The 23,532-nt window shown below is 45.2% G+C and overlaps 1 protein-coding gene across 1 annotated transcript; it reads left to right on the forward strand.

Moving 5' to 3' along the window:
• Nucleotides 1-244: 244 nt before the first annotated feature.
• On the forward strand, nucleotides 245-22,039 carry LOC121551219 (palmitoleoyl-protein carboxylesterase notum1a-like). The gene is made up of 10 exons (XM_041863772.2): nucleotides 245-954; nucleotides 11,357-11,505; nucleotides 18,702-18,762; nucleotides 18,851-18,909; nucleotides 19,399-19,501; nucleotides 19,779-19,970; nucleotides 20,431-20,528; nucleotides 20,677-20,824; nucleotides 21,168-21,215; nucleotides 21,589-22,039. The coding sequence occupies exons 1-10, from the start codon at nucleotides 629-631 to the stop codon at nucleotides 21,893-21,895; spliced, it is 1,491 nt and encodes a 496-aa protein (XP_041719706.1). The 5' UTR covers nucleotides 245-628; the 3' UTR covers nucleotides 21,896-22,039.
• The last annotated feature ends 1,493 nt before the right edge of the window (nucleotides 22,040-23,532 follow it).

Raw genomic sequence — 23,532 nt, forward strand, 5'->3', positions numbered from 1 at the left:
AGGTATTTCAAAGTCAATAAAAAAACACCACATCAAATGAAACATCGCCGATCAAAAGAGCCAAAGCACGGACATTTTTTACCCCTCAATAAATTAAAAGCGGGGAAGTCTGCTACGCTTGATCATGCCCAGCCCAGAGTCCTGCCCTCCTCTCTGATTGGCTGACGAGTGAGAGAAGGGGGGAAAGTTTGAATAAAATTCCAGAGCATGTTATGAGTATTGTCATTTAACTCAAACCCTAAACTTGGTTCAACAGCAGTGACTGTGCAGTGGTGGCTTTGAGAACAGAACAGTTTTACGACTTCGATTAAGATAATCTAGGAATCTAGTGCTTCTATTTGAGGAATTTTTCACATCGACCCATAGAAGCCACTGAATTGTTTTTAATACATGCATTTTGTTACTGAACATCATTGATCTGAAAGGAGATTTAAAAAATATTTTCCATGATCATCTGATTCGAAACAGTTAGCCTAGTTCGGAGGATAGCAGTGCAACAGTTCGAACCGTGCGTAATTCTCTGCATCTTACTCCATTCCAATCTCCAAACAGCAAGAAATCTTCGGGAGGAAAACCTTAAACTCGGAAACCAAAGGAAGACCTAAATTGCAGGTGGCTCACGGAAAAGATGACGGCAATGAGATTGATTTCATCGCTTTTGCTGCTGGTGTTTTTGCAGTACGGAGTTTTTGCCGCAAGAAGATTCCGAGGTGGTCGCAACCCGCAACCACGGCGGGCACCACCTTCTCCCACATACCGGGACCGGGGTGACACCACGGAGAGTTTCCCTTTGGATTTCACCGCTGTCGAAGAGAACATGGACAACTTCATGACGCAGGTGAAGAACCTGGCGCAGTCCCTCTACCCGTGTTCGGCGCAGAAGCTCGACTATGATATGAAGCTGCACTTTTTGGAGAATACTTCAGTCACGTGCAACGATGGAACGCCAGCGGGGTATTGTATTCTATTCTCACAGGATGCGTGACTTTTTTTCTTTCATACAGTCGAGGTTCCCAGAAATATAGCATGTTGAAAGCACACCCATTGGATTTTGCTTATCCTTAAAGTTTAAATATCGATTTGTTTGTGATTGAGATAGGCCTACTTTAGATTAGAAGATCACAAAAAGGATTAAAAAAAAACGATTAAAATTGTTAATTTAAAAAAAGTGTGTTATACAGATGTCCAAGACAGCTGCTGTGTGTAATGACAGGTATAAAGCGTAATGACAGCTATAGAGCTTAATGACAGCTATAGAGCTTAATGACAGCTATAGAGCGAATATTTGCGGACTGGCACGTGCGTAATGCGCATAGAGCTTGATTTCTGTGAGCATCTTAATCTTATGATGCAGGAGTGACCGAAATTGATCTATTTTTCAAATTTGGAATCTCTCTCTAAGCAATGCAAATTGGATTGGTCCATTATGTGGCCCTCTGTAGCTCAATTGGTAGAGCATGGCGCTTGTAACGCCAGGGTAGTGGGTTCGATCCCCGGGACCACCCATACGTAAAAATGTATGCACACACGACTGTAAATCGCTTTGGATAAAAGTGTCTGCTAAATGGCTTATTATTTTTAGGTGTGCGTGACGCATCAAAATGGGTATAGAGTTTTTTTATGTACATTGTATTTTTTAAATGCAGATAATATTGGAAAACATAGGCCTACCTGTTAATATAAATTAAATCGCAATTTTAAGGGAAAAAATATTTTATTGATCTTTATATTGTTTTTATGGTCATCCAAACCAATGTCAAAATTACATATACAATTTCCCATGAAGGAATATAGGCTAATATTTATAAACTGTTATTCACCAATAATATGGTTGTGAGATTGACACCCATTTTCTGCATAGATAAGCACAGCCATTGTGTCGCTCATTAGCCTCAGGATGGTAGCATTTCTAAAATATAATAAAATATATATATATATATATTCTCCCTCTCGCTCCAAAGACATTAAGTAGTCTGTCATTAAGCGAAAATCCATTTGGCACTGGAAAAGCCTTCATGTTTTTTTTCCATTCATGAGGGATAAGCAGGCAGACTAAAAGCATTTGGATATTTAACTGTGTCTGTTATTACAACAAAGACAACCAGAGGGCATATACATGGTTAAGCCAAATGCTGAACTCAATGGCACTACTCAACAGGTTGCATTGGGTTAGAGCCTCCACATCTTAGCAAAGAAGGGAACTGCTTTAATTTTCTTGTATAGTATATGACAGATACAGTGTTATTGGTTAATATAGTGTAGTATACATCTAGTCATTGGTTAATGTGGTATAGTGTAGTATACATCTAGTCATTGAAAGGCTAATACATACAGTATCTATTGAATACTGTATATCTGTTTGATTTTACTCTCGGTGTGCCATACCCTACTTTCTAATCCCTGTACTCTCGATGTTCCATACCCTACATTCTAATCCCCGTACTCTCGATGTTCCATACCCTACTTTCTAATCCCTGTACTCTCAATGTTCCATAAACCTACATTCTAATCGCTGTACTCTCGATGTTCCATACCCTACATTCTAATCCCTGTCACCTATATCTGTTTTATAGGGAGCATGCCTGTAGATGCTCTATTGGGAGGTTAATGCTATTCTAACCCACTGCAATGATGAGGGATCCATTTAATAAGGTCAGAGTATAATACACTGCAATGGAGCACTAGCATGATGCAAGTCTGCATGTCCAGTACAGTATGTCTAGCAATATCAGATCATTGTGGTTATACCCAACAGACTACAAAAATACACAACAAAACACATGAAATGTGTTATGATTTAGACATATCGCTGGGCAGTAGGCTACAGTACAGTGTCTATACACAGGCCTGTATTGTCAGTGTGTGACTGGATGGATGATGTAGATGTCTCTCTCTGGATTTAACATCCTGTATAAATCCAGCGTTATAATTAAACCTCGGTGTCTCACATCCTCCATCCCAAATGGCACCATATTCCATATATGTTCCCTATTCCCTAGGGGCCCTGGTCAAAAGTAGTGCACCATATAGGGAATAGGGTGCCATTTGGGACGGGCACATGGAGAGTGGCCCATCCAGCTCGTAAAGCTCTTTAGGATCGCAGTGTGAGTGAGGACACAGAGGCTTTTAGACCTGGCCAGCAGGCCAGAGGTTGGCAGATGTCATCTCTGTAATAGTCACCTTTGTGTCTATTAATAACCGGATTCTAACACTAATTCCTCCCAGCCAGTTCCTGTCCCCTCCCTGGTTCACCCTGCCCCTCCCTGGTTCACCCTCCCCCTCCCTGGTTCACCCTGCCCCTCCCTGGTTCACCCTGCCCCTCCCTGGTTCACCCTGCCCCTCCCTGGTTCACCCTGCCCCTCCCTGGTTCACCCTGTCCCTCCCTGGTTCACTCTGTCCCTCCCTGGTTCACCCTGTCCCTCCCTGGTTCACCCTGTCCCTCCCTGGTTCACCCTGTCCCTCCCTGGTTCACCCTGTCCCTCCCTGGTTCACTCTGTCCCTCCCTGGTTCACCCTGTCCCTCCCTGGTTCACCCTGTCCCTCCCTGGTTCACCCTGTCCCTCCCTGGTTCGCCCTGTCCCTCCCTGGTTCACCCTGTCCCCTCCCTGGTTCACCCTGCCCCTCCCTGGTTCACCCTCCCCCTCCCTGGTTCACCCCTGCCCCTCCCTGGTTCACCCTGCCCCTCCCTGGTTCACCCTGCCCCTCCCTGGTTCACCCTGCCCCTCCCTGGTTCACCCTGCCCCTCCCTCGTTAACCCTGTCCCTCCCTGGTTCACCCTGCCCCTCCCTGGTTCACCCTCCCCCTTCCTGGTTCAATCTGCCCCTCGTTGGTTCACTCTGTCCCTCCCTGGTTCACTCTGTCCCTCCCTGGTTCCCTCTGTCCCTCACTGATTCACCCTGTCCCTCCCTGGTTCACTCTGCCCCTCCCTGGTTCACTCTGTCCCTCCCTGGTTCGCTCTGTCTCTCACTGGTTCACCCTGTCCCTCCCTGGTTCCCTCTGTCCCTCCCTGGTTCACTCTGCCCCTCCCTGGTTCACTCTGCCCCTCCATGGTTCACTATTTCCCTCCCTAGTCACTCTGCCCATCCCTGGTAATTGTTATTGTTGTTGTTGTTATTGTTATTGTTGTTAATAATAGTGATAGTGATAGTGTTAGTGATAGTAATAGTGTTAGTGATAGTGTTAGTGTTAGTGTTAGTGTTAGTGTTAGTGGTAGTGATAGTGGTAGTGATAGTGGTAGTGGTAGTGATAGTCGTAGTGACAGTGATAGTGTTCGTGATAGTGTTCGTAATAGTGTTTGTGATTTTGAAATTGGTTGTGATAGTGATAGAGAAGGCCAGGCTTCTTCAGGCAGGGAGCAATAGAGCTCTGCATGGGTAGGGAAACACTTTTCCAAACCCAAATACACTTACAGTGATGCTCCAGAGGTTTTGAATAATTTCAGCCAGTAGTTTTGAAAGTAGTGCTCAACAGGTCCCTGAAAATGGTGCACAATTGTGTACTACATCATCCATTTCGTATGACATGTTACGTCCTGCCAGAAAAATATAAAAAATATAAATACATTGGAATTCGTTCGAAATGTTACGGATTTGTAGAGTAAGTGCACAAGATCCCAGACTGTATATTGAAAGAAGAGCTGTAAAACCAGGGTCCAAGTCAAGGGTATTTAGAGCTTTACACTGGAGCTTCATCCTCTGCCTCTAGGAAAGAAGAGCTGTAAAACCAGGGTCCTAGTCAGGGGTATTTAGAGCTTTACACTGGAGCTTCATCCTCTGCCTCTAAGAAAGAAGAGCTGTAAAACCAGGGTCCAAGTCAGGGGTATTTAGAGCTTTACACTGGAGCTTCATCCTCTGCCTCTAGGAAAGAAGAGCTGTAAAACCAGGGTCCAAGTCAGGGGTATTTAGAGCTTTACACTGGAGCTTCATCCTCTGCCTCTAGGAAGGAAGTGCTGTAAAACCAGGGTCCTAGTCAGGGGTATTTAGAGCTTTACACTGGAGCTTCATCCTCTGCCTCTAGGAAAGAAGAGCTGTAAAACCAGGGTCCAAGTCAGGGGTATTTAGAGCTTTACACTGGAGCTTCATCCTCTGCCTCTAAGAAAGAAGAGCTGTAAAACCAGGGTCCAAGTCAGGGGTATTTAGAGCTTTACACTGGAGCTTCATCCTCTGCCTCTAGGAAAGAAGAGCTGTAAAACCAGGGTCCAAGTCAGGGGTATTTAGAGCTTTACACTGGAGCTTCATCCTCTGCCTCTAGGAAAGAAGAGCTGTAAAACCAGGGTCCAAGTCAGGGGTATTTAGAGCTTTACACTGGAGCTTCATCCTCTGCCTCTAGGAAAGAAGAGCTGTAAAACCAGGGTCCAAGTCAGGGGTATTTAGAGCTTTACACTGGAGCTTCATCCTCTGCCTCTAGGAAAGAAGAGCTGTAAAACCAGGGTCCAAGTCAAGGGTATTTAGAGCATTACATTGGACCTTCATCCTCTGCCTCTAGGAAAGAAGAGCTGTAAAACCAGGGTCCAAGTCAGGGATATTAAGAGCTTTACACTGGAGCTTCATCCTCTGCCTCTATGAAAGAAGAGCTGTAAAACCAAGGTCCAAGTCAGGGGTATTTAGAGTTTTACACTGGATCTTCATCTTCTGCCTCTAGGAAAGAAGAGCTGTAAAACCAGGGTACAAGTCAGGGGTATTTAGAGCTTTACACTGGATCTTCATCCTCTGCCTCTAGGAAAGAAGAGCTGTAAAACCAGGGTCCAAGTCAAGGGTATTTAGAGCATTACATTGGACCTTCATCCTCTGCCTCTAGGAAAGAAGAGCTGTAAAACCAGGGTCCAAGTCAGGGGTATTTAGAGCTTTACACTGGAGCTTCATCCTCTGCCTCTAGGAAAGAAGAGCTGTAAAACCAGGGTCCAAGTCAGGGGTATTTAGAGCTTTACATTGGAGCTTCATCCTCTGCCTCTAGGAAAGAAGAGCTGTAAAACCAGGGTCCAAGTCAGGGGTATTTAGAGCTTTACACTGGAGCTTCATCTTCTGCCTCTAGGAAAGAAGAGCTGTAAAACCAGGGTCCAAGTCAGGGGTATTTAGAGCTTTACACTGGAGCTTCATCCTCTGCCTCTAGGAAAGAAGAGGTGTAAAACCAGGGTCCAAGTCAGGGGTATTTAGAGCTTTACACTGGAGCTTCATCCTCTGCCTCTAGGAAAGAAGAGCTGTAAAACCAGGGTCCTAGTCTGGGGTATTTAGAGCTTTACACTGGAGCTTCATCCTCTGCCTCTAGGAAAGAAGAGCTGTAAAACAAGGTTCCAAGTCAGGGGTATTTAGAGCTTTACACTGGATCTTCATCCTCTGCCTCTAGGAAAGAAGAGCTGTAAAACCAGGGTCCTAGTCAGGGGTATTTAGAGCTTTACATTGGATCTTCATCGTCTGCCTCTAGGAAAGAAGAGGTGAAAAAACCAGGGTCCAAGTCAGGGGTATTTAGAGCTTTACACTGAAGCTTCATCCTCTGCCTCTAGGAAAGAAGAGCTGTAAAACCAGGGTCCAAGTCAGGGGTATTTAGAGCTTTACACTGGAGCTTCATCCTCTGCATCTAGGAAAGAAGAGCTGTAAAACCAGGGTCCAAGTCAGGGGTATTTAGAGCTTTACACTGGAGCTGCATCCTCTGCCTCTAGGAAAGAAGAGCTGTAAAACCAGGGTCCAAGTCAGGGGTATTTAGAGCTTTACACTGGAGCTTCATCCTCTGCCTTTAGGAAAGAAGAGCTGTAAAACCAGGGTCCAAGTCAGGGGTATTTAGAGCTTTACACTGGAGCTTCATCCTCTGCCTCTAAGAAAGAAGAGCTGTAAAACCAGGGTGCAAGTCAGGGGTATTTAGAGCTTTACACTGGAGCTTCATCCTCTGCCTCTAGGAAAGAAGAGCTGTAAAACAAGGGTCCAAGTCATGGGTATTTAGAGCTTTACACTGGAGCTTCATCTTCTGCCTCTAGGAAAGAAGAGCTGTAAAACCAGGGTCCAAGTCAGGGGTATTTAGAGCTTTACACTGGAGTTTCATCCTCTGCATCTAGGAAAGAAGAGCTGTAAAACCAGGGTCCAAGTCAGGGGTATTTAGAGCTTTACACTGGAGCTGCATCCTCTGCCTCTAGGAAAGAAGAGCAGTAAAACCAGGGTCCAAGTCAGGGGTATTTAGAGCTTTACACTGGAGCTTCGTCCTCTGCCTTTAGGAAAGAAGAGCTGTAAAACCAGGGTCCAAGTCAGGGGTATTTAGAGCTTTACACTGGAGCTTCATCCTCTGCCTCTAAGAAAGAAGAGCTGTAAAACCAGGGTGCAAGTCAGGGGTATTTAGAGCTTTACACTGGAGCTTCATCCTCTGCCTCTAGGAAAGAAGAGCTGTAAAACAAGGGTCCAAGTCATGGGTTTTTAGAGCTTTACACTGGAGCTTCATCTTCTGCCTCTAGGAAAGAAGAGGTGTAAAACCAGGGTCCAAGTCAGGGGTATTTAGAGCTTTACACTGGAGCTTCATCCTCTGCCTCTAGGAAGGAAGAGCTGTAAAACCAGGGTCCTAGTCAGGGGTATTTAGAGCTTTACACTGGAGCTTCATCCTCTGCCTCTAGGAAAGAAGAGCTGTAAAACCAGGGTCCAAGTCAAGGGTATTTAGAGCTTTACACTGGAGCTTCATCCTCTGCCTCTAGGAAGGAAGAGCTGTAAAACCAGGGTCCTAGTCAGGTGTATTTAGAGCTTTACCTCTGTCTCTAGAATCCACAGACAGCAAGGAGAGGACAGTGTGGTCTGCCCCGTGCTACTGGTAACCTCCATAGATGTTACAGTGATAGTGTGGTCTGGTACCCTCCAAATGTAGCGTAAAATTAGGTATTCTAAGCTTCATCTTATTTTATTATGTCATGAGTTGAACATATCATGAAAGATTATCCCTGAAGACGAGTGTGTGAGTGAGGGAGTGAGTCAGTGTCTCGGCAAACACTGCACGACTCAGCCTGCCCAACATCACACCACTCAGCCTGCTCAACACCACGCCACTCAGCCTGCTCAACACCATGCCACTCAGCCTGCTCAACACCACGCCACTCAGCCTGCTCAACACCATGCCACTCAGCCTGCTCAACACCACACCACACCACTCAGCCTGCTCAACACCATGCCACTCAGCCTGCTCAACACCACACCACTCAGCCTGCTCAACACCATGCCACTCAGCCTCCTCAACACCACACCACTCAGCCTGCTCAACACCACGCCACTCAGCCTGCTCAACACCATGCCACTCAGCCTGCTCAACACCACACCACTCAGCCTGCTCAACACCACACCACTCAGCCTGCTCAACACCATGCCACTCAGCCTCCTCAACACCACACCACTCAGCCTGCTCAACACCACGCCACTCAGCCTGCTCAACACCATGCCACTCAGCCTGCTCAACACCACACCACTCAGCCTGCTCAACACCACGCCACTCAGCCTGCTCAACACCATGCCACTCAGCCTGCTCAACACCACACCACTCAGCCTGCTCAACACCATGCCACTCAGCCTGCTCAACACCATGCCACTCAGCCTGCTCAACACCACACCACTCAGCCTGCTCAACACCATGCCACTCAGCCTGCTCAACACCATGCCACTCAGCCTGCTCAACACCACACCACTCAGCCTGCTCAACACCATGCCACTCAGCCTGCTCAACACCATGCCACTCAGCCTGCTCAACACCACACCACTCAGCCTGCTCAACACCATGCCACTCAGCCTGCTCAACACCAAGCCACTCAGCCTGCTCAACACCACACCACTCAGCCTGCTCAACACCACACCACTCAGCCTGCTCAACACCATGCCACTCAGCCTGCTCAACACCACGCCACTCAGCCTGCTCAACACCACACCACTCAGCCTGCTCAACACCATGCCACTCAGCCTGCTCAACACCATGCCACTCAGCCTGCTCAATACCACACCACTCAGCCTCCTCAACACCACACCACTCAGCTTCCTCAACACCACACCACTCAGCCTCCTCTGGCATTCCTCCCTGTGATGATGATGCCTGGCAGCTGCCTGAGTTTCCTGTCCGAGAAGCCATCCGTCTCAGCTGCAGCTGCATCTTTGTTGGTAAAGAGGAGCGTTCAGATACCCCTGTTCCCTCTAGCTGCCTGACACAGCTCCCTTAGAAGCTAGGCTTTAGCTCAGCAGGCTAAAACATCTGGTGCTGAAATAACAGTCTCTGAACATCGCAGAAGCAAATAGGGAATAGAATAGCATCAGGCCTGCTTGTATGGCAGACTGGGTTTGAATCCAGGCATCCTGGGTGCTACAAGTATGTGTTAGCCCGCTGAGCTAAAGCCTAGCCATCACAGAAACATTTTGAGAATCATGCCTGCTTCTAAAGGTATTTTGTAGTTTCTGCTAGTCTGATATTGTGAAACGGTAGAAATGTTGTTGGGTGACAGAAAGTTAAAGGAATACTTTGGGATTTTGGCAAGGAGGCCCTTTATCTACTTCCTCAGAGTCAGATGTACAATTGTTTATGTCTCTGTGTCCAGTATGAAGGAAGTTAAGAGGTAGTTTCGCGAGCCAAGGCTAACTAGTATTAGCGCTATGACTGGAAGTCCATGGGTATCTGCTAGCATGCTGTTGCATTAAAATGCATATTAAAATGCCTTGGAATAACTGTAGACATGGAATTGCAGTGAATTGATGATTCTGCACTTCACAGTAGTGAGACTATGAGGATCAATTATAGCATTGCCCTCTTGTGGGCAGAGGATGAACAGATCTCCTGAAGTGAATGATCCATACATCCAGATTGAAAGCTCTTCAGAGTGAGTCTTTCCATTCTAGTGAGCCAAGCTCAGCCTAACCAAGCAGTAACTAGCTGCCCACCGTAGTTGCTGGACCTGTACTGAAAAGGACAACCTGAAAAGAAAACATTGGACCCAGTCAGGTTCAGATCTGTAGAATTCAATAGGAGAACATTTACTTTTCAGCCACATTTACATTTCAGCACACTTACATTTCAGCCACATTTACATGTTAGTCAACTAGCGGACGCTCTTATGCAGAGCAACTTACAGTAAATGCATTCATCTGAAGATGAAGCTAGGTGAGACAACCGCACATCACGCTAATAATAGGGACAACTTCTCCTCAATAAAGTAGCTATCAGCAGAATCAGTGCTAGTGAGAAGAGACAGTGTGAGTGTTAGTGCAAGAAAGACAAGGGTGCTAGTTATTTTAATTGTTTTGGTTCAGACAACGATCTCTGTGTTTGATCTCTGTGTTCAGATGGTGGTACTGGTCATGCTGTATAATCCACTGTAAAATAGTGTTAAAGGCTCTGACTCTCTGTGACGCATCGAAGGGAGCATTCCTCTGGGTGGATGTGCTGAATATGGGTCCTGGGGCAACAGAGATGTGTCTGTCTGTGTGTGTGTGTGTTTGCACAGACCTCACCATGGTTTTCATCCTAGGCTGCAGCAGGCTGCAGGCAGCACGTCATCTCATCTCTGTTTTTCATTCCTGCATGGCCAGCACTGAGGGTAGTAGTGATTTTATCCAGCCTGAGATGGAGGGCCTATGTATGAGACCACTGTTAAAGAATGGTGACTTCAGCAGAGTAGTAACAGGGAATATGATGGTACTGCACTTCCTTATCACTGTTGCCAGCGACGGACTGTTATGGCACTGGTAACACCTAGGTGCTTCCCAAATGTCACTTCATTTCCTATATAGTGCACTACATTTGGTCATGGCCCATAGGGCTCTGGTCAAAAGTAGTGTACTATATAGGGTGCCATTTGCGATATACCATAGACATGCCCTTTCTCAATACTGAGGGTGGAAGACCCTGGATGAGCTCCTATCTGTTGTTTTATCACATGGTTGGAATGTGAGATGATTCATATTAAACTGTAGGGAAGCAGTCTCTCTCTCTCTCTCTCTCTCTCTCTCTCTCTCTCTCTCTCTCTCTCTCTCTCTCTCTCTCTCTCTCTCTCTCTCTCTCTCTCTCTCTCTCTCTCTCTCTCTCTCTCTCTCTCTCTCTCTCTCTCTGTGCATGTGTGATGTCCACATCATGGCTCTGTGTAACCAGCACTCAAACATTGTTTATGGTGACTTCAAATCTGGAGGAAGTACTTTTAGCTTTATATTCTTCCTGCTAACAGAGATAAAGATCTTCAAAGTAACAACATGTATTGTATTCTTTGAATACATAATATGCACATAGGTTTTAATCTCTTTGGCACAGTCACTGATACCAGGAGACGGTGAAGGCACCTTGATTGTTTCATGTGAGGCGACGTGGTTCTTGTCCATGGTTTGTGAATTTGCGTTTATAAAATAGAATGTTTCTTTCCGTTCTAGGTACTACATCAAAGAGTCCAGAGGGAGCAGACGGTGGTTGATATTCTTGGAGGGCGGCTGGTACTGCTTCAACAAAGAGAACTGTGACAGCCGATACGACACCATGAGGAGACTGATGAGCTCGTCCAACTGGCCTCAAACCAAAACAGGTCCGAATCTCTGCCTACAGTACCTGCCTGTGTCTGTCTGGCTGGCTGTTACAGTTCACCAACCCCCCACCACTACTACTCTAAAACACAGATTAAGCCTGGTCCTGAACGGTATCCTACGAAGCAAGCTAGATCTCCTTAGGGTTTTCAAAAGCTAACCAGCTTCAGTTATTTTATTTAACAAGGATGGGCTCATTGAGTTTTGAAATCTCTTTTTCAAGAGCGTCCTGGCCAAGATAGGCAGCACCAGGTCATTACACAATTACAGACAGACAACATGAAAAACTACAAGTCATCTAGTAAACATCCATAATCACAGGAGCATAACAAAATCATAAAACAGCTATTTAAAAACATTGACAGGTCAAGGAATCAGCCTCAAAATCCTTCATCAATGATTTAAAAACACCAATCGGGACAAGTTCTTCCAGTTTAAATGTATGTTGTAAGGCGTTCCAAGACGATGGCGCAGAGTACATAAAAGCCCTTTTACCAAATTCAGTTCGGACAATTGGAACAGTTAGCAGGATAAAGTCCTGCGAACGAAGGGAGTACCCACCACATTTCTGAATAATAAAAATGCCCAGATAAAATGGTAGTAAACCCAAAATAGCTTTGTAAATAAAAGTTTACCAGTGACTGAGCCTACGAGTGACTAGAGAAGGCCAGCCAACCCTGGTATATAGAGTGCAGTGGTGCATAAGGGTTTTGCAGTAAATCTCAATGCTCCATGATAAAGGGTGTCAATTGATCTCAAACACTGAGCGGAAGCATTCATATATAAAATATCTCCATAATCTAGTATAGGCATAAATGTATCTGATACTAGCCTCCTTCTGGCTTCAAAAGAAAAACATTCCTTATTCCTAAAATAAAATCCCAACTTCAGCTTGTAAGTTGTTGAATATGCTATTTAAAAGAGAGACTGTCATCAATTAAAATTCCAAGATATTTATATGAGGTTACAGCCTCAATCTCATTGCCCTGACATGTAGTAATAGGTGAAAGGTTCAGAGGTCTGTTTCTTGCTTTAGAAAACACCATTAGTTTAGTTTTGTCAGCATTGAGGATAAGCTTCAATTGACACAAGGTATGTTGAACAGTATAAAAAGCAGTTTGCAAGTTCTGGAAAGCTTTAGTGAGAGACGAGGCACAACAATAAATAACAGTATCATCAGCATAAAAGTGAAGTTGCGCATTTTGCATATTTTTGTCTAAATTATTTATATAAATAGTGAATTAGAGGGGACCAAGTACAGAGCCCTGGGGCACACAATTACAGACAGACAATTTAACAGACATGAGCCCATCAAATTGAGTGCACTGAGTTCTATTAGACAGATAGTTAGCAAACCATGCAACTGCATGCTCCGAAAGACCTACGCTTGACAATCTCTGCATCAGTATAGCATGATCAACTGTATCAAAAGCCTTAGAGAGATCAATAAAAGGGAGACACAGTGTTGTTTTTTGTCAAGGGCTTCAGTGATATCATTTAAAACCTTCAAGGCTCAAGGCTGCTGTAATTGTGCTATGCTTCTTCCTGAAGCCCGATTGGTACATTGATAAAATAGAGTTAGTATATAAAAACTATTTTAGCTGTTCACTAACAAGGGTTTCAAGTATTTTTGCCAGGGGTGACAGCTTTGAGATTGGCCTATAATTATTTAAAAGAGTTGGATCTCCCCCTTTTAAAAGTGGTAGAACAAATGCTGATTTCCAGATCTTTGGAAATTCATTACATTCCAGGGTTAGATTGAACATATATGTAAGTGGTTCAGCTATGAAATCAGCTACCAGTTTTAAGCAGGGATCAAGAAGATCAGGACCTGCAGGCTTTCTCTGATCTTAGGATTTCAGGGCTTTATGTACCTCCTGCACTGAGAATGGCGAAAAGCTAAAAGTTTGACCAGCTCTCACCGGTTCATCCACACAAGGTTGTATGTACAGAGACAGATGATACTGAATCAAACAGCCTACCAGATGATACAAAGTGCTCATTGAAACAATTCAGCATTTCAGTTTTGTCATATACAGCAACAGAGTCCTTCAATACGCATGACGGTAATTCATTAACATTACTGTTACCAGACATAGACTTAATAGCCTTCCAAAACGTTCTAGGGTCATTCAGGTTATCAGTGGTAACAGACATAAAATATTTAGACTTGGCCTTCCTGAGAAGAGAAGAACACTTGTTTCGTAGCTGCCTAAAAAGAAGCCAATCAGCATCAGAACATGATTTCCTTGCTTTAGCCCAGGCTAGATTACGTTTGTGAATAATACAGGACAGCTCAGAAGAAAACCATGGATTATCCCACCCTTTAACTCTGAACCTGTGGAATGGGGCATGTTTGTTTACTATTTGGAAAAATATATAATGAAAGAACTTAAAGGCTGTTTTCACATCAGGAATAAGCTCAATCTTGCTCCAGTCAAAATAATACAAGTCATGAAAGAAAGCCTGCTCATTAAAACTCAACATAAAGCGTGGGTTTGTCTTAGGAACCTTAGTATTTCTAACAGCAACAACAGCACAATGGTCACTTAAATCATTACAGAAAACACCAACCACATAATATTTATGTGGAACATTTGTCAATAAGGCCCCGTGTAGCTCAGTTGGTAGATCATGGCGCTTGCAACGCCAGGGTTGTGGGTTCGATTCCCACGGGTGGGCAGTATGAAAAAAAATATATGTATGCACTCACTAACTGTATGTCGCTCTGGATAAGAGCGTCTGCTAAATGACTAAAATGTATATCAAATCAATCAGGGTAGATTTCTCCGGACATTTGAGATTTGGGCGGGTGGGTGAATTAATCAACTGGGTAAGATTCATAGAATTACAATACATTTTAAAATCATCAGACACCGGCTTTAACCAACACCAGTTGAGATCACCAATCAAGATAATTTCACTGTAAAGAAGTTTAGACATAAGGTGCATCAGAGAAGAAAATGCATCACCGAGAGCAGAGGGGGGTCTATAACAGCCAATCACAGTTACAAACAGTTTCAGACTTTGCCACACTTACAAGGAATTTATTCTTTAGATATATAGCCACACCCCCAACTTAACTCGATCAGTGCGATACACATTAGAACCATTTATACAAATATCCTAATCAAGAACAGACTTGCTGAGCCAGGTTTCAGAAAACACAATTACATCAGCATCAGTTGATTTAGCACAAATCCTAACCCCATCAATTTTAGACAAAGGCTGCGTACATTTAAATGAAAAATACCAAAACCAGATCTAGATATAAAATCAGAGGGGGTGTGGAGACATTGCATATTAGGGCCAGGGTTAGGTTGCATGCTACCTGATATCAACAGAAGAAGAATAATTAGGCACCTCTGTTTAATAACCTTGCACAGCTTCTCTTTTTTAAGAGACCTACTGCAAGTGAATTCTACAAGTGTTTCCAGACAATACAAAACAGTCATTTAAAACAATTAGACTTTGGTAGTGACACAAATGCATCAGCACTTGGACGAGTGGACCGAGTGAAAAAGAGCGAGTTCCCGCAGACACAATGTCTAACGGACGGGAGAGCACATTGTCATATGTACTCACCCAGCGACAATGTTCATTTCCTCCAGAGTTCAGTAAAGTCAGTGCGCAAAGCAATACCACGAAAATTGTCATTTTCTCTGAGAGATGTAAGAAATAGAGGCCAAGGAAAGGTAAGGGGAGAGAGGGACTGTGTGTATTTATGTGAATGTGTGTGCGTGAGTAGATTGGGGATGGGGGTCGATTGAGAGAGCGGGTTGGGGATTGTTGAGCTACCGCTGACAGCCAGTTGGAGAGCAAAGAGGAGCAGCTTGGACAAGACACTCCGCGGAGGGAAACAGAGAATAGAACCCAGGCCAGCCAGAGAGAGGATTACGTTGGTCAACTTCGAGTAAGGAAGTGCAAATAGTGCAAAAAAAAAATGATACGAGTTTAGGGAGACTTGCGATCTTTACACCAGCAAAACTAAATAGTTTGCACTACACAACAAGAAAAGTGTAGATTTGCTCCACCGTAAATGAATGAGTTATTAGTAGGTTAAAAAGTACTAGTCACAGACAAACGACTTGACATTGTGATGTGGTGGTGTTGAAGGAGTCAGGCGCAGGAGGGTAAATCACAGAATAACAGGCTTTAATCCGCAAAATACAGGTTTACGCAGAACTGCGTCAAACACACTCCAGGGCACATAACAGGTGCGCTGGAAAATACAAGGCACACAGGAAAATACTCCCGTCAAACAAAATACACGAGCTCCACCGAGCTTCACTTACCTTCACAATAAACAATCACCCACAAGGACAAGGGGGCAGAGGGAACACTTATACACGGACTAATTAGGGGATTAGAACAAGGTGTGTGATAACGAGACAAGACAATTGTTATGATGATTGGGGCGGCAGTGGTTAGTACTCCGGTGACGACGAACGCCGAAGCCTGCCCGAACAAGGAGGGGAGGCAGCCTCGGCCGAAGTCGTGACAGTACCCCCCCCCCTGATGCGCAGCTGAATCGACTAGCGCCTTACAATGGGGAACTACCATGAGATCGGGAAAGTGGATAGGTAGGGTACAGTGCGCAGCAGAGGGCTCTGAACAAGTGTGGGTGTTCGATACCTGGGGTGATGCATGAGTGCCCTGCCTGCCGCCTCCCGGCCCAAAAGAACGTTGACTACGATGTGTAGTGTATTGTCCCTTCGTGCCACCAGAGTGGCACTGTCGCTGTCCTCCTCTGCTCTCTAGGCCGGCGGCTCCACCCAGCTCCATCGGCTCGGGATCTGAGTCATCCGGGATGGAAACGGGCAGACTCCTAACAGGACGTCCTCTGGCTGCCAGCAGGTTGTCCAAACGAATGGCCATGTCCACCAGTTTGTTGAAGGACAACATGGTGTCTCGGCAGGCTAGCTCCCGTTGGATGTCCTCCCGCAGATGGCACCGGAAATGGTCGATCAGGGCCCGCTCGTTCCACCCTGACCCCGCTGCCAGCGTCCGAAACTCTAACGCGAAGTCCTGCGCAGTCCTCGTCCCCTGCCTCAGATGGACCAGTCGCTCACCCGCCTAAAGAGGCGAGCGAACTCCCTGTAGTCCTCCAACGCGGCTCCTCCTTCGTTCCACACCGCGTTGGCCCACTCCAGGGCTTTCCCACAGAGGCAGGAAACGAGGACGGACACCTTCTCCTGCTCCGATGGTTCCGGCCTGATGCTGGCAAAGTAAAGCTCCAATTGGAGGAGGAATCCCTGGCACAGCGCCGTCGTCCCATCAAACGCCCGTGGTCGGGATATCTGGATCCCTCCGGGTGCTGGGGTGTAGGTGGCTGGATCCGGTTGGCCAGCTGGTCTCGACAGATCCATCGCTTCCCCCAAGCTGGCCAGCATTGTGGAATGCTCCTGGACCCTTGCCACGACTCCAGGCATGCGCTCTTCTCCCTCTGACTCCATATTCAGGTGGGTGATTCTGTGATGTGGTGGTGTTGAAGGAGTCAGGCGCAGGAGGTTAAATCACAGAATAACAGGCTTTAATCCGCAAAATACAGGTTTACGCAGAACTGCGTCAAACACACTCCAGGGCACAAAACAGGTGCACTGGAAAATACAAGGCACACAGGAAAATACTCCCGTCAAACAAAATACACGAGCTCCACCGAGCTTCACTAACCTTCACAATAAACAATCACCCACAAGGACAAGGGGGCAGAGGGAACACTTATACACGGACTAATTAGGGGATTAGAACAAGGTGTGTGATAACAAGACAAGACAATTGTTATGATGATTGGGACGGCAGTGGTTAGTACTCCGGTGACGACGAACGCCGAAGCCTGCCCGAACAAGGAGGGGAGGCAGCCTTGGCCGAAGTCATGACAGACATGCTGCCATCTTTACATTCCAGCTCTGTCTTCATCCGTACAACGACAGTTATTGCTCCTCCGCCTGCCGCTAACTCTAGCAGGCTTGTACCTGAGCATTCATGTCGCACATGGCTAGTCATACACCGAACTCTTCACTGAGACAATGTTGAAACATCAATCCATGCGCGAGTCAGTGCCACATTTTCATTTGTGCCAAAAACAAAATGAAAGAAAAGTTATGTTGCAAAATCAGCAGGCTGTGGTGTGAAATAGGCTTGTTTTATTACTTATCGTTAATGCCAACTTTGGTGTGCTTATCAATGCACAAGCACCTTTTTCCCCACTCCTATCGATCTTTTTTAAATTAAGTCAAACAAAAGTGTTACTGTGCTTGAAGTTTAAAATGCATTTTGTCATTACTAAATGTGTAATGTGATATATTTTAACATTAAACGTTTTTAACACAAAAAAACATTTGATTAATAAAATATTGAATCAGTCATCTTCCTCAAATGGAGAGGATGATGACGCAATCTTTGCGAGAGGGAGGGAATTTGATTTAATCGGTCCTCAACTTGTGGCTCAGTCATTTCATTCAGTGGAGTAAAGTTAGCTGTGAGTTAGCCTGCCCTTGAGCAGGTTAGGTCTGAAGAACAATGAACAAAGTACAGACCAGGGCCCGTATCCACACAATGAACAAAGTACAGACAAACTGACATACAGACAAACTGACAAACAGTTGGAGGTCAGTTATGAATAGCACAGGGGTATATTTATTTATGGTAATGACCAGTGTTATTGAGACAGTCATCTATGTTGTAATGACCAGTGTTATTGAGACAGTCATCTATATGGTAATTACCAGTGTTATTGAGACAGTCATCTATGTTGTAATGACCAGTGTTATTGAGACAGTCATCTATATGGTAATGACCAGTGTTATTGAGACAGTCATCTATATGGTAATGACCAGTGTTATTGAGACAGTCATAACATACTCCTGTAGCTCAGTTGGTAGAGCATGGCGCTTGCAACGCCAGGGTTGTGGGTTCGATTCCCATGGGGGGCCAGTATGAAAAATGTATGCACTCACTAACTGTAAGTCGCTCTGGATAAGAGCGTCTGCTAAATGACTAAAATGTAAAAAATGTAAAATACTACTGTAGAGAGCTATCTGCCGCCTGCTCCTGTGAGAGGGGAAGTGCCTCTCTCTCATTGTGCTGTAAGAGCCATAATTCATGCAGTGATTATGAGGAAGATGGTGATGTGTCTGGGAGTGGCATGATGGTTAATGATATATATTCTCTATTGCCGTGTCGTTCCTCTCTGTAGGCACAGGGATCCTGTCTCCACTCCCAGAGGAAAACCCTCACTGGTGGAACGCCAACATGGTGTAAGTTCCAGGATTTGGTGTGTGTGTGTGTCCAGTTGATCATTATAAAGTTGTAAGAAGACCTGACATTGATGTGTTTCCTCTCCAGGTTCATCCCCTACTGCTCTAGTGATGTGTGGAGTGGTGCCTCAGCCAAGACGGACCAGAGTAAGACATCATTATTGGCCATACTAATGTGTGTTTGCATTTTCTAATGGAGATCAATCAACCAATCACCCAACAAATCAATCACCCAATCAGCCAATCAACAAATCAATCAACCAATCAATCAACTAATCACCCAACCAATCAATCAACCAATTAACTAATCAATCAACCAATCACCTAACCAATCAATCAACCAATCAACAAATCAACCAATCAGCCAAACAATCAACCAAGCAACCAATAAACCAAGAAAACAAGCAACCAATCAGCCAACCAACCAATAAATGAACGAATGAATGAATCATTCAATCAATCAATCAATCAATTAACTTAAAATGTATTGTCCTAGAGGGAAATTGGTTATTTAATTGAATCATACATGAAAGACATAGGATAGGTAGGTATGTTGTGTGCATTGTGTTGGTCACTCGGCACTCAATGTATTGTGTTGGTGACTGACTGTCTGTCTGCGTGCTTGTCTGTGTGCAGGTGGCTACGCCTTCATGGGGTCTCTGATCATTCAGGAGGTGGTGAAGGATCTGCTGGCCAAGGGGCTTGACAACGCCAAGGTTCTACTACTGGCTGGCAGCAGGTGGGTGGGGCCACATGTTAGTGTGGGTGTGTCTGTGTGTTAACATAATGTAAATATGTTTAATGAACTGTGTGTCCTATAGATTAGAATAAGTTAGTGTGTGTGTCTGTTTGTGTGTGTTCGTGCCTGTTTGTGTGTGTTTGTGTGTGTGTATAGTCTTGCCTGTGTGTGTTCGTGCCTGTGTGTGTGTTTGTGTGTGTGTATAGTCTTGCCTGTGTGTGTTCGTGCCTGTGTGTGTGTGTGTTACCTATCTGTGTGTCTCTTCTCTACCCCACAGTGCGGGGGGGACGGGGGTCCTGCTGAACGTGGACCCTGTGGCTGAGCTGCTGGAGGGGCTGGGGCACCCTGGGATCCAGGTGAGGGGTCTGGCTGACTCGGGCTGGTTCCTGGACAACAAGCAGTACCGATCTACTGACTGTCACGACACCATCAGCTGTGCCCCCACGGAGGCCATCAAGAGAGGCATCAAGTAAGAGAGCACTCTACCACTATAGCTGCAGTCTCTGGGACCATATTCACAATCTCAAATCTCAGATTAGGGGTGCTGATATAGGATCATAGTAAAAACTGATCCTAGATCAGGGGGGACTGATCCTAGATCAGCACTCCTATTCTGAGCTGCTTTCTGAGTACGGTCCCTGGGCGGTTCAGAATGCCGTGGTTAGGGACAGAGAGTTTCTCATGGCCCAGTGGCCTGACCAGGAGAAGCTATAGGCTCTAGTTGTACTATACTGCGTCGCATCATTGTTAAATGGATTGAAAATATTGAACTCCCTAGCCTTAGGCTGCGTTTACACAGGCAGCCCAATTATTGGCAAAAGATCTGATCTGATTGGGTTGCTTGTGTAAACGCAGCCTTAGTAGCCTATTCTTCAGGTCCTGTATGAACTGACACTGTAAGATGTTGACCTCTGACCTCTTGTCACCAGGTACTGGGGTGGCGTGGTGCCAGAGAGGTGTAGACAGGTCCACCTGGGGGAGGAGTGGAACTGTTTCTTTGGCTACAAAGTGTTCCCCTCCATAAAGAGTGAGTGCTATCAAAGGTTAAGGAATTCATTTGTGAATTTGCACAGATATATGTGTATATCTCTGTGTGTCAGTGTGTTCATTATGACAGCCTGTTTGTGTGTGTGTGTGTGCATACATTACATCCTGTTCCAACTCCCTCCACGCAGGCCCAGTGTTTGTGGTCCAGTGGTTGTTTGACGAGGCCCAGCTGACTGTCGACAACATCCATCTGACCGGTCAGCCCGTCCAGGAGGGGCAGTGGCGCTACATCCAGAACCTAGGCATCGAGCTGAGGAACACGCTCAAAGACGTCCCGTAAGCACCCGCAAACTTACAGTAACTCTTACATTAACTCTTACAGAAAACGTATAGTAACTCTTACATTAACTCTTACAACAAACGTACAGTAACTCTTACAGCAAACTTACAGTAACTCTTAAATTAACTCTTACAGCAAACTTACATTAACTCTTACATTAACTCTTACAGCAAACGTACAGTAACTCTTACAGCAAACTTACAGTAACTTTTACAGCAAACTTACAGTTACTCTAACAGCAAACTTAAATTAATTGTAAAGATTGACAGGCAGACAGTGTGTCAAGGTTATGCTGCCAACTGTGTTCAACAAGTCTCATGTATTTGCATACATTTTCAGGGCCATGTTTGCCCCAGCTTGCCTCTCACATGAAGTCATCACAAGGAAGTAAGTATCGCTCTCTCTGTCATTCATCTTCCACCTGGGTCATGTTCAGTTGGGCACGTCGTACATAAAGGTTTTACAACAGAAAACTGAAATCTGTGTTGTTACTGGACACATTTATCACTCGGTTTTTCAACTTTCTTCACACCTGGGTTGCGTTCAGTAGGGCACACCATATACAAAAAACATTTTGGAACGGAAAATGGAAATCTGTGTTGTTATTGGACAAATCTAAATAGTACCTCCCCGTTTCACTGCTTTTTTCCCTACTGAACACCACTCTAATTAGAGAGAGAATATTCTGTGTCAGCTAGCTGCTTATTCTGTGTGACTCGCCATGATCTAACAGTGCCCTCTTGTGGCTGGTCTGTTACAGTTACTGGATCGACGTTCAGGTCAAAGGCACCTCCCTGCCCCGAGCCCTGCACTGCTGGGACCGCAGTCTCCAAGACAACAGCCGGAACAACAAGGCCCCGCCCAAGGGCTGCCCCGTCCATTTGATTGACAGCTGCCCCTGGCCACACTGCAACCCCACCTGCCCCACCATCCGGGACCAGTTCACGGGCCAGGAGATGAACGTGATCCAGTTCCTCATGCACATGGGCTTTGATGTGCAGAAGATGGCCCAGCAGCAGGGCATGGACCCCAGCAAGCTACTGGGGATGCTGAGCAGCGGGAGCTAAGGGAACAGGAGTAAAGTCTTAGTACAGTAGGCTAGACCAGGGGGCTGGGCGCTATGGGGCCAAATCCTAACTTTGAGATCCCCGAAAATAGGATAAAAAAAAATAAAAAAATGTTTTATCTCTCATTGACATCAATGTTTGATGGGGGGGTTTAGCTTATTTTCGACTTGTGAAGTAGCCTTTTAAGCAAAAGATTTGAGCTTTATGTGGATCTCAAAGTAGGATTCGATGCCAAGTCTGGTCCCAACACCTGATACCTCCAGCTCTGCCCCCCATGTTCCCTGTCCCCATCCCATTCACCTCAGCCCTAACCTCAGTCACACCTAAGGGCTACACTCAGTCTGACCCCTAACCCCTCACCTCCAACCCACCCGACAGCGCCTCTCACAACCCAGTACTGTTAAGAGTACTGGGGCAAACATGCCACACAGACAAGGCACACCTCTCTGCTACTCTCTTTAAATTATCTTTTGGTTGTAAAAGAAAAAGAAAAATCACGAATGTAATCCAGTTTTAAGGATGCTCATTGTTTAGTTGTTGTTGGCTCTGTTCATTTTGTTTTTTACCTTAACTTTTATCCTGTGTTTATAGTTTTTAATTGTGTAATTGTTTTAAAAAGGCAGCAATTACTTAAGGAAGTTGTCTTTATAAAGGAGTCTATATAGAGTATATGAAGTAAACACAATGTTAATGTCTGTCTAACTGTGGGTCTGTGGGTCTTTTCTACCACAGTATTTCTTCCTCAAGTCAAGAACAGGCACACACACATTAAAGGTGTGGAAAGCACTGGACAAGTAGTCCTTCTCTAAGGAGGCAGTGGCTGCTTCCCAAATGCCACCTTATTCCATATATAGTGCACTACTTTTGACTATATAGGGACTAGGGTGCCATTTGGGACACAGCCAATAACATGGAAACAACTGTGGATTATTCTGTGAGGTGAAACATTCAGAACGTTACAGATATAAATGGAACTAATGGATCCAGCACGATTCCCAATAGGAACGTGCCAGATATCACATCTACTCTACACAACACATATCTATCTGAACGTTCTGTAACCCTTGCACCCTCCTGAACAGGGTCAGTATTTACCCCTGTCTCATCTCCAAGGCAGTGGAGGGATGGGAAAAGAGTGGAAAGAGAGAGAGGGATGAGACATGAAGAATGCAGAAACCCACAGCATACTGTAACAACAACAACATCAGACTGTTCTTAATACGATGCTAGGCAACACAATCAACAAATCACTAGCTGGCTGACAGTTTGGATTGATACAGTATCATAAATGCATAACATCACGGCTGCAACCCGGAATTGACCAGTCAGATTGGGAGGCCGGAATTAACCTTTTTATAATGAGCTGCAGCAATACATGTTCAGGTTAATTTGAAAACCGCAGGAATTGTATGAGGACCAATGACAACTGTTTGACACAACCACCAATTGGAGGAACATCATAAAAGTTCAAACAAAGGTTTCTCATGGGGCTTCCAACTAAAAAAATTACGATTCAGATGGTTGTGGTAGAGAAGAGTCCATTATACAGGTAACCACATCCCTTACCTTGACACAGGTTGACATGGTTCCGATCCTGAGGTATTGAACACATAGAAATACAATTCTAGAGGAATTCT

This window comes from Coregonus clupeaformis, unplaced genomic scaffold, assembly GCF_020615455.1.
Source record: "Coregonus clupeaformis isolate EN_2021a unplaced genomic scaffold, ASM2061545v1 scaf0047, whole genome shotgun sequence".
NCBI lineage: Eukaryota > Metazoa > Chordata > Actinopteri > Salmoniformes > Salmonidae > Coregonus > Coregonus clupeaformis.